At 55.2% G+C, this 15736-nt stretch overlaps 1 protein-coding gene across 1 annotated transcript; it reads left to right on the top strand.

Moving 5' to 3' along the window:
• Positions 1–9803: 9803 nt before the first annotated feature.
• NPPC (natriuretic peptide C) lies at positions 9804–14299 on the top strand. The gene is made up of 3 exons (XM_043578166.1): positions 9804–10049; positions 10511–10821; positions 14073–14299. Exons 1-2 carry the CDS (start codon positions 9960–9962, stop codon positions 10799–10801), a joined length of 381 nt encoding a protein of 126 aa, XP_043434101.1. The 5' UTR covers positions 9804–9959; the 3' UTR covers positions 10802–10821; positions 14073–14299.
• The last annotated feature ends 1437 nt before the right edge of the window (positions 14300–15736 follow it).

Genomic DNA, 15736 nt, shown 5'->3' with positions numbered 1-15736 from the left:
ACCTGTATAATTTGCATACACATCACACTTAAGCAGCCCAAATCCTGACTGTGAACGCTTACATCGCAGACTATACAGCTCCATGGAAAAGGTTATACAAAATACTGTTGCATGAAAAAGTTGATCACAAGATATTATATACTCTTGGATTCCAACAAGGCTCAGATTTCCCCAGGAGGATCTGAAACCTTAAGAAAGCAACAGGCAGATCGTGTTATATTGGTGGAGGTATTTAAACACTTTGCTGTTGGTTTGACATTTCTGTTGACCTTGCACTGTAACATTGGGTAAATATACTATACACACTCACACACACAACAATGGATTTATTATTTTTTTATTTATTTTTGAGAGAGACAGAGAGAGACAGAGAATGAGCAGGGGAGGGACAGAGAGAGAGGGAGACACGGAATCCGAGGCAGGCTCCAGGCTCCGAGCTGTCAGCACAGAGCCGGACGCGGGGCTTGAACTCACAGACTGCGAGATCATGACCTGAGCTGAAGTCAGACACCCAACCGACTGAGCCACCCAGGCGCCCCCCAAAAATGGATTTAAAAGAGAACATTTATCACTCCACCCAAATGAAGCTTGACTCTGCCCATGCCATCTTGAGGCTACATTCCTAGGCCTCAGCCTGAGGTTTCCAAGCAAGTGAGAGCATGTGTGCGGAGGGCAGAGGCTGGCAGGGCCAGCAGCCGGGGCTCCTCTGTGGGACACAGCTGCCCGCAGGGTCCTGGCCTGGCGAGGCCTGGGGAGCGTCTTATCGCATGAGCTCATGTGAAAGCCCCACGCCTCCGGGTCTCCAGCGAACATTTGCCATTCCTTTCCTGTCACCACCCCGCTCCGCGCTGGTGCCCATGAGCTCATCGTTGCTGGGCAAGTCCTCCCGGGGTCAGATAACTGCCAGGGGCAATTCCTTTCCCAGCCTCCTGCCCCTGCCCTGTGCCTCCGACAGACGGAGCGGGCCCTGACTCCCACTCTGTGGTTCCACACAGAACAGAGAATTGTGTGAGGTCAGCAGAAGTCTGGGGGGGCTTGACAGAGCTCTCCCACCCCAGCCCGGCCCCTGTCCCAGCCTCGCCTTGGTCTGGGAACTGCTCAGCCAGTGTGACCAGACAGACCCCACCTGGACGCCAGGCCCTGCCCATGTCTGAGCCACCGTCTTGTTTCTGTCTCAGTCCCAGACTCAGCAGCAACCTCGGGCCCAGGCACTGCCTCCCAGGTGGGTGTCAGCCAGAGGAAAGGCGGGGGGAGGGGAGTCCCAAAGCTGTGAGGATCCCCCACCCAGAAATGGAGGCTCTGTCTGTCCTGCTGGTATGAGGGAAGGTTTCTCAGGTGAGAGCTGGTTCATACGCTCGGTCTCATACACGAGGGACCCCTGTGTACCAAGCCTCCTGCTGCTGAGAATACAAGGTGAGGCTTAGTCATCTTTCTCTCAGGGACAACTGAAAGGAGAATGACCACCCCTTTTCCTGCGAGTGTCACCCCTTCACTTTCAGAAGCTCGTCCCAGCCAGCTGAGGCCTCAGACCACCTGATTCATGCTGCCCCTCATCCCCCGCGGACAGGTCTGGTTCCCCGATGCTAGAAGACCTCAGAACCGCACTGTTCCCAACCAGTCTGGCCCCATCCTTTCCAGACCTCCCAGAAACTGAAGAAGGAAAGAATGGGAGGAGGGGACCGTGTGGTCCCAGAGAAATGGCTGCTGACAGATGGGACAAAGGCCCTAGAACTCCGAACACCCCCCCACACACACACCCAGAAAATGGCCACGAGTGGCAGAGGAGCTGTGTCTGTTTCTCTGCCAAGCCGCACACCACATTCCCACGGGAGCCACTCGGCACAGGGTGGAGACAGCTGTTCCCCTCAGCAGATGTTCTCGCGGGAGGCAGGGGAGCTCACTCCCAAGCCGGATCCTCATGACTCACCCCATAGGCCTAAGCGGCCTGCTGAGCCTGCCGTGTGAGACGAAGGCAGATCAGACAGCCAGTGGGGGGCCCCGTAGCCTTCCGCAAAATGAAGCTGCTATAGTAGCTTTGCCGGCACCTTCCTGCTGCGAGGGCAGAGGCTATCTCTGTCCCTGCTGTCCCCCTAAGGCCGAGCACGATGCTGGCCTTGAATTCCTGTGCATTTATTAAGCACCTGCCTTGTGGCTGGCAGTATGCAAGGAACTGATACTACTGAGGTAGACACAGGAGCTCCTCACAAAACTGACAGATGGTGGCATTAAGGTTATGACAGTGGCATGCACAGGGGCTATGGGACTCAGGCTGGGCCCCTGTTGGCTGTGTTGAACCAGAGGAGAAGTCTATGGGGCCCGTCAGGCCCAGGGAGAGCCCCGGCCCTCAGAAGGTTCGTCACACCAGAAGATTCCCAGGCCCATCCCGCGTCGTTTCAGATCCTACCAGGTCCTTCTGCCAGAAACAAGCCTGTCCTGGAGGCTCTCCCACCTCAGCAAGGCTCAGAAACCTTTCCTGACTGTCACACACCCTTCTCCGTGAGGCTCACCTCCTGGAAGGTTCTCGCTGAGCATTCCCAGCCACGCCACCCTAGTCTGCAGTCCACACTACGTGAAAACTCAAGGAGACAAAGAGAAGGTGGCGTGGCCAAGATCCAGGGAGGGTCTAGCGCCAGGGAGGGTATGAGGCCAGGATGTCCAGACCGTGACGCCCAATCCCTCTGAGTCCAAGTTCCCTCAGGGGGTAATAGGAAGGGGCAGGATCCCACTGTCTGGGCTGCCGGATCCGGGCACTGTTCTCTGAAGCCAGGCACCCTGTCTCCAACCCCTCTACCTCCATTCCTGGCCCAGCTACCTCCCAGCTTTCTGGATTTTCTCATAGCACATCACTCACCACGCTGTGTTTCTCTTAGTTGCGTGAAACCTATTCTGCCTGAGAAACTCATTTGGATTTAATGGGGTAAGAAGGTGTTGAAGTTAGAAATATTTGCTTAGTTTAGCAATATGTATAAGCACATGTCACCTTCATTTTACTGAAGTGAAGCCTCCTCACCCGGCTGTGAGCTAGATCAGGCACTAATTTCTACAGAGTCAATGTAATATTTTTAATCATCCCCTCCAATAATTTACAACATGATTTTTCGAGACAACATGGCCAGCACAGTTAGTCTGGACCCAGTCATTGAACATGGTCCTGATGATTCGCTTTGTTATTTCCTTAGGGGAACCACTCAGTCCCTCCACACAGTTTTCTTCTCCAAATATTGTCCCCTTTGTCCTTCTATCCATCTCTGAAAGTGCATGAGGAAGACCCGACGCCCCCAGATGTCCTCACCCTCACATCAGGGACGTCTGGGGGAGCAGCGGGGCTTTGGCAGACTGCTTATTCCGGGAATGAAAGTTTGGAGGTCCAGCACTGGGCACCAAGGGTGTGGGTTGTCCTGGGGATCAATCAGGGTGCTTTCTTGCAAGTGACAGAAACGGACCGGCTGAGTAAAGAAGAGGGATTTATTAAAGGGCATTGGGCGGTCTGAGAAGGCTGGGAAACCGCTGATCCAGGACCAGTCAAGCTGCAGCGGGTCTGCTGAGGCCTTCCGAGATATTCCTGGCCACCAACACTTATGATAAGACTGGGTCAATAGCAACCCTGACACAGGACGGTGGATTCTATTGCTACCACCCACCATGCCCTCTTGGATGTGACTAAGAGCATTCCGCATGGCACGGACTTCTCTGAGACCATGGCTCCCGATTTAAAACCCAGGGGGTCCAAGTCACAAACCCCTGCTCATCTGCAGGTCAGGCAAGCAAGCATTTGGCAATTCAGCTTCTCCCAGGGGGCTGAGAAGCCAGGCAGCAAAAAATCACTGATATGCGTCCAGTACACCAAGACTGCCTTTCCTCCTTACCAACTCCCTGGAGCCCAAGATCCTGAATCATCTGTTTGATTAGAAGTGCTGAACCCTATTGAACTCTACACTAGAGCCTCCCCTCTTACGTTATTTCACCCATGAGGCAAAGCCACCCTCATCTGGAAAGGAAGGAACCTTCTCCTTGCCCATCCTGCGCTGAGACGGAGGGACCGTACCGAGCAATCCAGGAACAAAGGTTTGTTGTGTTCTGCTGCACATTGGGCCCAGAAACAATTCACACAGGCACAAGGGTGGTTTCCAAACAATATATGGGCTTTGGGTTTTTTTTATTATTTTTTTTAATGTTTCTTTGTTTTTGAGAGAGAGAGAGTGTGTGTGAACTGGGGAGGGACAGAGAGAGAGAGAGAGAGAGAGAGACGCAGAATCCGAAGCGGGCTCCAGGCTCCCAGCTGTCAGCACAGAGCCTGACATGGGGCTTGAACTCACCAACCGGGAGATCACGACCTGAGCTGAAGTTGGGCACTTAACCGACTGAGCCTCCCAGGCACTCTGGGCTTCAGGCTTTTTTAGGGTGGCAGGGCTTGGGCTTAAAAGTATTTTCCAACCCCTGGGGAGCCCAGATTGTAAGAAGTGTGTTCCCTCCAACCCCTCATTAGCATCTGGCTTGGTCGTGTGTCTCTGGCTAGTGTTTCTGGTCATTTGCATTTTAGAAACTGCTCACCAGAAAGTGGTTGATGATCACCCACTCCTGGGACAGAAATCCACAGAGGACTTTCAGGCTTGGGAAACCCAAAGGTGGGGCTCCCTCAGCCGACTGGTGGCCCTGAATCCTGATAGACCAATCCTATAATCCCTTCCGTGAAGGGGCCAAGAGTCTTCTATAAGACCCGTGGGGCCCCTTCTACCCACATGGGAAAGCCCCCTTCCTTGAAGACCGTGGACTCCAACAAATCTGAAACACAATCTCCAAGACCAGAAGTAGAAGGCCTCCTCCAGGTACACTCCAAGAAGGCGACCTCACTGTAGGGACCTCTATAGCAGCAAGAAGCTCGGCCTCTTTGGAAAACTACATATGATCAACATTTGACCAGAGCCCAGCCAGGGCAAGCCAATCTCCAGGACACAGACCTTGGCAGCAGACCTGTCCCTTCTGGAAACATCTGGCGCTCGCTCCATACCGAGGTCAGGATGCTGAACCATCTTCGGTTCAGAGGGCCCCTCGCCTTCATCTCCCTCCTCACTTTCTCAGCGTTTAGGCCTCGGCCTCTACTCCCTCGCCTGCTTGTTAAAAGCCACGTGGGGAGCAGTTGTTCCCCCCCCCCCTCCAAGGAACTGAGCCTATCTATTGAGGCTATCTGTCAACCCTATCTGTCTTTTATTTTTGAAAAGGGAAAAAAAAAAAATGGAGGGATAAACTCTGACGTCATGAGCTTGCGTGGGACAGTGGGCTTGGAGGCCATCTGGAGCAGGTGCTGGCAGGGCCCCTGGGAAAGAAGAAGAAGGGCAGCTGGCTCATCAGGTGGGGGTGTCCTGGGGTCAAAGACCTCATGGCACCATTAGGTTAAGCTTTCCTGGAATTTCTGGCCCAGGAAGGATAGATGAGTCTTCCTTGGCCTCCAGCTCCTCTCTTAAAGCCAAGTCCTGTAGGTGCAGGACTCCTAGAGGAGGCACCAAGCGCCAGAAGACCTGGCCAAGCTTTGATCTCTGTGTCTTCTGTGGGTCTCCCCATCAATCGGTTCTGAGGAATCTCAGGGGCACGGTGTCCTCCCCCTCCTCCCCAGGAGTGCGAGTGACATTCAGATGCTTCTTCTGCCCCAGCTGCTCGTCCTGCCTTTGTCCAGGGGTTGGAAGCCTCTTGTCAGGCGTCCTGGTTCACTCTGCCCCCGTCCAGGAGGCAAGGACAGCTTTTTCGCAATTACAGGTGGTGAAACTGAAGGCCCAGAGCAGTGATGGGACTTGGCCCGGGTCCTGCTGAAATTTCCCTGCCCGGCCTCCATAAGATCTGCTCACCGCCTGTTCAGTGTCCTCTCTGGGAAGTTATGCAGCTGGAAGGGGGCCCCTGGGATGAAATAATTGCAGAGAAAACAGATGGGCTGCTGAGGATTCTTCCCTTCCTCTGTGTGCCTGAGAATCCTCCCGCTTTGCCCCAGGGCCAGGAGGGGGCGCTGTTCCACATGGAGCTAGTTCCCACCCCCTGGGCAGTCTGGTCTCAATCACTCCTTCCCCAGCCTCAGATAAGCCCTTATGCACACCTTTCTCACCGGAGGAATACTCAAGGCCCCTTTCATGTTCCATAGGGTCCTGCTAGCAGAGTGGACACCGACTGTTCCCAGGAAGGGCGCCTTCTGTGCAAGACATTCGCCTTGCCTTCGTGAAGGAGAAAAAGGGGAAAGGCGCCCACAGGAATGGAGCCTTTTCTCTCCCTGTCCCCGCCTTTCTTTCAGAGGTCCGGAAGGGAGGAGAGGGGGCCAGTCTTGTGACTCTCTGATGCCTGGGGTTTGGCACACTTCAAGCTGGCTCTGACTTTCCCCAATCCCTGCTCCCTCTCCGTGCCTCCCCACAACTGACCACTGTCCCTCAGTCCTAACCTTCAAGCTTGCTTTCTGTCTTCACCCTCAAGAATACAATAGGCTCCCACTCTTGCCAGACAAGGCCCTCCCTTGGCTGACTTGCCTCTCTCCCAAGCCTGCGTCTTCTGGATACCCTTACCTGAAGCCCCCACCCCACCCCCAGTCTGGGCACGCAGGGCCCTGCAATGTCACAGGCTGCCCCCCTGCTTCCCTCAGTTTCCCTTTGGCGAGGTCACTCATTTTCTTTTACTGCAGCCCTCTAAGTCTGGGTGCACTACATGGTTAGCCCAAAGGGCTGCTCTCCAACTAGATTTCCCTCCTTATCCCATCTGTCCTCCTGCCTTCTGGGTCTCCCTCCCCACCCCCCACCTCCCGCCTCCACCCTACCACCAGCTCTGCACAGACTTTTCCTCTCCAGGAAGCCCACCCAGCTAGCCCAAGCTGGGGGAGCTGCCCTCCCTCCCCACCGTTGTCCTTTTCAGCCCACAAACCTAGTGTCTGTTTCCTGGATTCCTTCCCTGCAGGGATGCAAACCCACAGGCTTCCTGGGTGCTCCATGGACACTTAGGGAACCAGTGGGCAGATAAAGGACACAAAACCGGATTCCCTACAGCACTGCCAGACTCCCAAGGCCCAGTGGACTTTTCTCTCTTCTTTGCCATCAGGAGGAGTGTTCACACTGAGCATTCCATAAACTGCCTCCAACAACTCCTGTTCAGCTGCTCAGTGGGTCCAGCTTTCCCGGGCCTGGCCCCTGGGTCAGAGCAGAAACAAGCAGACCTCATGAGGGAAAAGCAGGAAGGAGGGACCTGAGTCCCCGTTCTAGACCCAAGAGGGAGAGAGCTTCCTCTGCAGCTCAATGTGGGAGGAACCCAAGGCAGTCGCGTGCAGACTACCTCCTTTCTGGAAGGTTCCTCCAGCCTCGTCTTTCAGCTTCTATCCACCCCACCTCCCAGACCCCAGCTAAGTGAGAGTGGCTCCACAGCCTGCCCCAGGGAAGCCTCGCTCTGCAGGTAACTCTTCCAGGATCTGGTCTGCCCCAAAGGACCATAGTCCAGTGGTCAGAAGCGAGGGCTCACCAGAAGTTTCCACTTCTGAATAAGAGAAGTAGAGTCCAGGGTGTTGGCTCTGCCCACACTGGGGTGGGGTTGGGTGGGGTCCATTTATTTAATTTAGTCTCAATGCTCAAAGAGAGGGAAGACTTAGATAGTTACCCAGCTGTCACTAAGTGCATCCAAGGGACACCAAATACAGGAAGAACCAGCCTGAAGAAGCGACATTCAGACAGAAGGAGGTGACCAAGGTGCACCGGAAGCTTCCAACCTGTCCTTAATAAGGGGTTTCAGAGGATGTGGCTGTTGTCCCCTGGAAATGAGTTCAGTGACTGGGTCTAGACTCAATCTGCTCGGCTCCTTAAATAGATGTAAATAAAACAAGTGTCAGAGACGTTCCAGATTGGTAACATTCCTCTTTGATCAGTAGCCAAAGAGGAGAGAGGACTTCCATCACTCACCAGGAAATGCCTCCCTCTTCCTCCTTCTTGCTCCTCTTCCTTACCTCTCAAAGAGTGGTGCCACTCCATGCTACCGCGGAGCAACAATCAGAGGGGGCTGCATGGAAGTGGTGAATCAACTCACTAGAACTCCCAAAAGGTGTCCTGTCAATGTCTGAATCCTCTTCTAGACTCAGAAATTCTGCTACCCCAAACTGAGGGCTCGTGTCAGTTATTTCCTAAACAAAGGGAACTTGGGCTCCGTGACTCTGCAATTTCTTACCCAGAGTGCCAGGTGGGACGGGGAGAGCCTGAAAAAATGGTGGTGCTATTGCCTCCTGCCTCCAGACACGGGCTCCACTGCGGGAGCTATCCACATGGCACCTGATTCCCTCGGCCCTTATTTTTTTTAATGTTTATTTTATTTTTTGAAAGAGAGAATGCGAGCAGGGGAGGGACAGAGAGAGAGGGAGAGGAAGAGAATCCCAAGCAGGCTCCGCATTGTCAGCGGGGCTCGAACTCACGAACCGTGAGATCATGACCTGAGCCGAAATCAAGAGTCGGATGCTAAACTGACTGAGCCACCCAGGTGCCCCCTCCCCCTGCCCTTCTTAACTGCCACCGCCCTCTGCCTCAGGCACAGCTTTCTCTCCCTGAAAAGACTCATCCAGACACCTGCATCCGGCTGTGGTCTTCGTGCCTAGGGACAACCACCATGCCCCTGTTGTCTACTTTCCAGCAGAGTCCTGCTGGGTGGCTTTGGGGTCATACAGTTCCGCACCTCACTCCGTTCTTGAGGTGCCCAGCTCTCTGCCTCTGCTGCTCATCCCAAAGGGATTCCTCAGAGTCCGAGGAACGAAGACACCCTGCCCAAGGAGAGGGAGTTCCCAGCGACAGGTAGGTGTACCCGACTTTGTCCCTACAACTTTGACAGAGACCTATCTAAGATTGAAAAAGCAAAGGCAATCACCTGTCACCGCTCAGGGAAGCCAGACGGGGCTCCAGGCTAGGTAAAGCTCTCCCCCCGTGCGGTGCAGGTGCACAGGACAGGGAGAGAACATCCCCACCCTGAGGTTCCTCGCGTGGGTGCAGACAGGGTCAGGCGCGCGCCCGAGAGCGCACCGGGAAGCTATCCGCCGGGTCAGACTTTGGGCGGGTTCCACGCGGCAGACCCACGCTGAACGCGAGCTGCACGCACGCACCGGCACCGGTATCTCGGCCCTCCTAGCCCACCTCGTTTGCAATTCACTCTCAAACACACCCTCAGGCAAAAAAGCTTTCACTGTCCGGTGTAGGACTTGCGCTCCCCCCTGCGGCCCCCGGCAAACCTCGCTCTCCCTGCGCCTCCCGCCCGGACCTCCGCCCCATCCTCTGCTTACCCAACTTAAAGACTTCGGTGCAATCTAAACTCCCGAGTAGGTGAGAGGTGGAGCCGCAGTACCAGGCCTGAGCCTGTCTGGTGCCCAGGAAAGAGTTTGGCAACAAGACAGATCTGCGTGGATTTGGGGCTGTGCCAACTTTCTGGCTCTGTGGCTTTGGACAAGGGACTTAATTCCTCTGAGCCTGTCTTTGCACCTGCAAAGGAGGGAAACTGATTCCTCCTAGGGAGAGCGCGTGTGTTGAGGTCCAAGCGTGTGTGCAGGGCACCGGGAGCGCCGACGCTTGGCATGCCTGGCACGCACTCGCTGCAAACGGAGTTTCCTGTGCGCGCCGCTTTGCAGCGGCGAGTGCGGCGGGAGAGGGCTGGCGGAGCAGCGGGATCCCTCGGGGGTGGGATGTAGGTGGGGGCAAAGGGGGAGCCCCCGCGGCCCCCTCCCGGACCTCGGCGCGCGTGCCATTGGCCGGGGCGGCCGGGTGGGCGGGAGGATGACATCAGCGGCAGGTTGGATTATAAAGGCGCGAGCGGAGCCGCGGGCTCAGAGCGCACCCAGCCGGCGCCGCGCAGCACTGGGACTCGCGCCCACACCGCAGCCCAGCCAGCCTGCTCCGCGCTCGCCTGCTCCGTCTCCCGCCGGACCCTTGCGCCCTCGCTGCTGCGGCTCTGCGCCCCTCGACCCTGCCGGCACGATGCACCTCTCCCAGCTGCTGGCCTGCGCCCTGCTGCTCACGCTACTCTCGCTCCGGCCCTCTGAAGCCAAGCCCGGGGCGCCGCCGAAGGTGGGTGCTGTTGCATGGACATCGGGACTGTGAGGGACCATGGTGGGGCTGGGGGGCCCTAGGAGGATGCGGAGCACTAGAGGGAGCAGAGGGCGGGAAAGTGGCCCTCTGCTCAGAGATGTGCATGGGTGAGTGCCGGGAAGCCCTCGAAACCGACTCAGGGGGTCTACGTCCCCAGCCTCGGGAGCACGACGACAGATGCTGAGCCCCTGCCCCAATGTGGCCAGCCGGTCAGGGGGCAAAGGAGGGGAGGGCAAGGGGCTCCCGGAAGGAGCGGACAACGGCGGCTGCGTGGCAGGTGGATGCAGGGCCGGCTGTCCGGCATCTGTGGGGGCGCGTCAGGGCTCCGAAAGGACAAATCGCGCCGGCGGGCGCGAGGGGCTGGAGCATCAGGGGTCGCGCAAAGTACTTCGCGCGGCCCCCGGGCGTCCCTTCACCTGCCCGCCCTTTCCCTCGGACAGGTCCCGCGAACTCCGCCAGGGGAGGAGCTGGCCGAGCCCCAGGCTGCGGGCGGCGGTCAGAAGAAGGGCGACAAAACTCCCGGGGGTGGCGGCGCCAACCTCAAGGGCGACCGGTCGCGACTGCTCCGGGACCTGCGCGTGGACACCAAGTCGCGGGCGGCGTGGGCCCGCCTTCTGCACGAGCACCCTAACGCGCGCAAATACAAGGGAGGCAACAAGAAGGGCTTGTCCAAGGGCTGCTTCGGCCTCAAGCTGGACCGGATCGGCTCCATGAGCGGCTTGGGATGTTAGTGCGGCGACCCCTGGCGGCGGTGAGTACCACCAACCCCGGGCGCCCGGAGTTTGTGCACACCTAGCTCCCCCGCGGCACCTGCCAGAACCAAGCCTGAACCCCCGCCCGCCCGCAGGCCGGTTCCTCTCTGATCCCCTGGCGCTGGGGTCCTTCCGCCTCCCAGCCGACCTTTGGAGGAGAGCCAGGCGATCCCAGCACGAGATCCAGTGTGTGTGCAAGGCATTTGCCCCCAACCCCGTTTATCGTCCCGTTTTACACATGAAAAAAGTGAGGGATAGAGTGGTCAGGGCATTTGGGCCAGGTCAGAAATAGCTCAACACGGATGAACCCGCCTAGCTTCCTTTAAGAAAGCAGCGACAGCTTGGTGGGGTCCTGTCCACACCGGGACCAGAAGTAAACCGGCAGCACTGGTCCCAAATCGCCATTTGGGAGCGTTGAGGGGCAATCGGGGGTTTGTGGGAGCAGAGGAGGAAGGACATACACACAGTGGAGGGTAAGTTTATCTGCCAGACACTGTTTCATGGTGCCAGAGGTCAGGGCGGCTTCCTAGGACTGTGGTCCCTAAAGTAGGACAGACTTTATAGTCCTGTAGACAGAATAGTCCTCTGTTGGCATCAGCAGGTTGCCCTTCCGTCCTAGAGCGGTCTGATTCTTGTCCCTTCTCTAAACCGTGGCTGGGAGCAAACTGGTCTGTCCAGGGTCCTGATGCTGCTTGCTGCCTGCCTGACTTCAGGATGGAAACTCAGTGTTTGTGGCACTATTTCACGGCAGAGAAAAAGACTAAAAATATTTTATTATTATTATTATTATTATTATTATTATTATTATTATTTTGCCCCAATCTGAACCTATGTGCCCATCTGAGTTCCTCCCCAACCTGCCCACCTCCCCAACAGGGGTCCCTGTTTCTGGCATTGCCCCCTCACCCTCCACTAGGGCTGGAAACCCCTGTGCTACCTTCAGCCCCTGCCAGGTGCTGCATCCTGGCGATGTTGCAAAGATCCGCCCCCCTCTCCCCCTTTCTCTCCTTTCCTGTTGCCCATCAGTTCCCATGGTAAACCAGGGTGGTAAAACCACCTCTGAAATTGACATTCAAGTGCTTTAGGAACGGACTCCTGCTGGTTTCCAGCCTTTCCCTGCAGCCTGTCTGTCCCACTCCAAGCCATGGGGAAGCTGCTCTCTCGCCCAAGAAGCCTTGTCAGCGTCCACACTGTCTTCCTCCAGAGGGCAATGAGAGCGCCCCTCTGAAAATATCCAGCACGTTGCCTAAGCCGTTTTTACAGCACAGAACACGTTTTCACCCGAGCCATAGTTGCTCGGGAACCTGTTTACCACTCCCAGATTAACTCATGAGCAACTTGAGGGCCAGGTGCTGACCTAAGGTGATCTGGGACCCACAGCACCCCCAAAGAAGCTCTGAAAAGTGTTTGTCAATGACCAAAGAAACATGCGCCGCCCAGCTTAGGGGCACTCCTCTCACACCTGCCCTGCGTTTTAGCAGGGTTTCCTCTCTGTGCCAGACTTGACTGAGCTGTGAGCTCCTCCCCATTTCGGCAAGGGGCTTCATTTGTCTGAGGTCTTGACTCGCCCCTGCCCAGGAAAAGATAATTCTAGCACATGGGGCCCAGCCTCTACTAGCTTCCACTATAATGGTTTTGCTCTCATCTTTCCTGTCTAAACAATGAAGAGATGGAGCCACAGGCCTCACATCTTCAGTTCACATTGTGATTTAAGCACCAAGCTCAAACTTCCCGATCTAAACAAATGTCCAGTGGGTTAGCAGGAGACGAGATGAGGAAGAAGGCCTGGAAAGTGCCTGGCATGCACATCCCCCTAGGCTCCTTGCTCTTGGGTGTGGCTGTCCGGGGGCACCAGGTGATGGTCCGGTGGGTGGGGAGGTGCTGGGCAGGAGGCCAGATCGCTAGGACTTCTCAGCCCCGTTGACTAGGGAAGTTTGTCATCCTCCTGGAAGTTCTGTCCTTGAGCTGAACAGCCACCTCTAACACCCTTAACCTTCTCGACCCCACTCTCCCCCCCACCCCACCCACCATGAGAAGGCAGAGCATCCTTCCCGCTGCCCGCAGCCTCCTAGTGGAGATGCCCAAGGTGTCTCACCGTCTCCACTTAAAAGAGAAAGACAGCTGAGATTTTTCACATTAATGGAAACTCGTCCCAGGCTGTGGCCATGTCTTCTTCACTCAGGAGTTGACTTTGGCCCTAAGCAGTCACCATAATGACTGTCGCTGATGGTTATAGTCTTGATTATAAAATTCTAATGACAGAGATGGGGTGTGGCCGATGCCTGAATGAACACCTTGCCCAGGAGCCCCAGGGACATCACAGACATCTATCATCTGTTTAAACACATGGGACGGCCAGAGACGGAAGTTGAGGGACAGTTCATCAAGGTGTTGAAGCCCGGGGTCCCTCCGCGTGTGCTGGCCTCTGGGAGGGCACTGCACTGTCTCAGGAGGACTCCTCCCTCGGGCCCCAGAGCACCTACATGGCCATTGGCAGAGAGCTGGAGGAGAGCCCTCATCAAAGGACTCTTAACTCTCCGCCCAGCACACCCAGCATGGCCACTCATTGCCCCAGGGCTGGCGTGAGACCCCACTCCCCCTGCGTCTGAAGGGGACCCTTTCTGAGGTGAAGCCAGCTAGAGGAGGAAGTGCTATTTAATGAGTGGCAGCTGTGACCCAGACACTCTGCCGGTGCCCAACGTGTGGCCCACCTGTTGAATCTTAAAGCTGGCCCGGGGAGGTGGCTATTATCCCATTTTATGGGTGAGGAAAGCGATACTCAAAGCTATCCAGGGCCATCCAGGAAGTGAATGTCAGAGTTGGGATTTGAGCCCAGAATTCCCAACTCTTCAGATGTTTGTCTCCCCCTCCCCACTGCTGTCACGTAGACACAGAAAGCCGAGGTGGCACCTGACTGAGGGTTTTTGTTGCAGCAAAAAAGGGAAAAGGGCATTTCTACTCTCTTTCCCTCATTGTGTCTCACCGAATGCCAAGGGCAAGGCCTGTAGTTAGACTCAGGGGGAGGAGGGCTGGCAGACATTCTGGGGCAGGAAGTGCCAAGGGCACAGCAGGAGATGAGGTGACCCCAGGAGAGAAGGACCCCTTTCCCTCCGTAGGACCGCCTTCTCCGGGCTGGTGGGGCAAGGCGGGACATTGCTTCACGCTGCTGTGGAAAGGGACTGTCCTGCAGGCTGGGCTTTCTCGGCTAAGGGGCCAGAACTAAGTGTCCCGTGTCCCCTCTGTGTTTCAGGATTGGGAACTTGCTCCGTTTTGCTGAGGTCATTCTTGGTCATCAGCCTCACGGCATCTGGAAGCATCTCCAACGCAATGTGGCTTTTACATTTCTTTTTTTTTTTTTTTTTTCCTGGTACTGGGAATACACAACACCAGCTGTTTTATTATTATTCGGGAAGGGGGGTATGATTTTATTGTTTGGTTTTTTTTTTGAAAATGAAAAATAAAAAGTTATATATTATATATATATTATATACATGAAACACACACACCTACACCAACATGATGACAAGGGACAGTTTTTAAGAGACTGACAAAACCAGCTGTAAAAGATTGCTGTTTGTAAATTCATGTCATGCATAAATGTATTTATGTTGTAAAGCTATTTATATTGTTTATAAAGAGATATTTATAAAAATTTTATTTATGTAACTAAATGAAAGAAGTCAATCATTGTAATGTTTTTGTCTTAACTAGTTGAAAAATGTAAAAAAAAAAGTCATTCCATGAACATCTTGAAAACTGTCTTTATTTACTTACTACATTTATTTTTCAGAAATTAGTCTTAGAGGGAGGATGTGAAGACAAGGCTTTTGCCTCTAAACAGATCTAACAGCCAGGTTCCCGATTCTGGATTTGTTTGTATCAGATTCCCCTGGGGATCTTGCTAAACGTACTGACTTCTGCCCCCACGTACCCCCAATGAACCGAATCTGAGTCTCCCGGGGGGCATAAGACTTGCCGTTTGGATTTTGTCTCCAGTGACTCTGACCAGTTCAGCCAGAATGGGAAGCTCTGGTCAGAACACTTCACAGCTGGGAAGTCAGATGCCTGGAGTTAAATTAAAATTGAACTTAGCCGACTGAGGGTCCTGTAATTCTAGTCCATCTTCTCTCTGTGACCACAGGAGAGAAAGAACGGGAAACTTCCCTTTTGTTTGGGGGACATTTAGGTTTCTGTATATCTTGCAGAATTGGTCAGGTTACCTTGCGAACCTTAGCGCACGAAAGCCTACAGTGTGTAGTTGTTACCTCATATTGACTGTCACGGTCAACGGGGACCTGAGGCCGAGGACCTCAGAGAGAACAAGAAGGCACTAGCTTCCCTATTTGCACAGCGTGCTGTGCTTTGCCGGGGGGGGGGGGGGGGGGGGGGGGGGGGGGGGGGGGGGGGGGGGGGGGGGGGGGGGGGGGGGGGGGGGGGGGGGGGGGGGGGGGTGGTTTTTTCTTTTCACTTGAAGCTGCTAACAATTACGATTCCTATGCCCCATGGAGCCTGAATGTGAAAGCGTGAATACTTAAAATCTCTTTTCCTGAAACCTGCGGGAAACTAAATTCCCAGATAATCTCACTGCATCCTTGGTGTGGTGACACTCTGTTGCCACCTGAGCCCATCTGTCTTCTGCCCCGTTTGGTGAAAGCAGGGACAAAAAGAGCCTTTCAGGCTGGTTACACCAGGCGGCCTCGACCCTGCTCAGGGGAGTTGGGAGCGGTGTGGCCCCGAGGTCATGGGGTCAGCAGGCCTGGCTGAGTCCTTCCCGAAGAAAACTGGCAGGTGGGGGAGGTGGCCAAAGCACCCGGCCTTTCTGCTGGCCTCTGAGCTCCATGGCCTTTCTTCCCTCCAGCAGCAGGTTCTCAGGACAACCAAGTGCCCTCGCCCAGGTGAGAAAACAGCTTTTAA

This window comes from Prionailurus bengalensis, chromosome C1, assembly GCF_016509475.1.
Source record: "Prionailurus bengalensis isolate Pbe53 chromosome C1, Fcat_Pben_1.1_paternal_pri, whole genome shotgun sequence".
Classification (NCBI taxonomy): Eukaryota; Metazoa; Chordata; class Mammalia; order Carnivora; family Felidae; genus Prionailurus; species Prionailurus bengalensis.
This window is presented reverse-complemented; position numbering and strand designations above follow the sequence as displayed.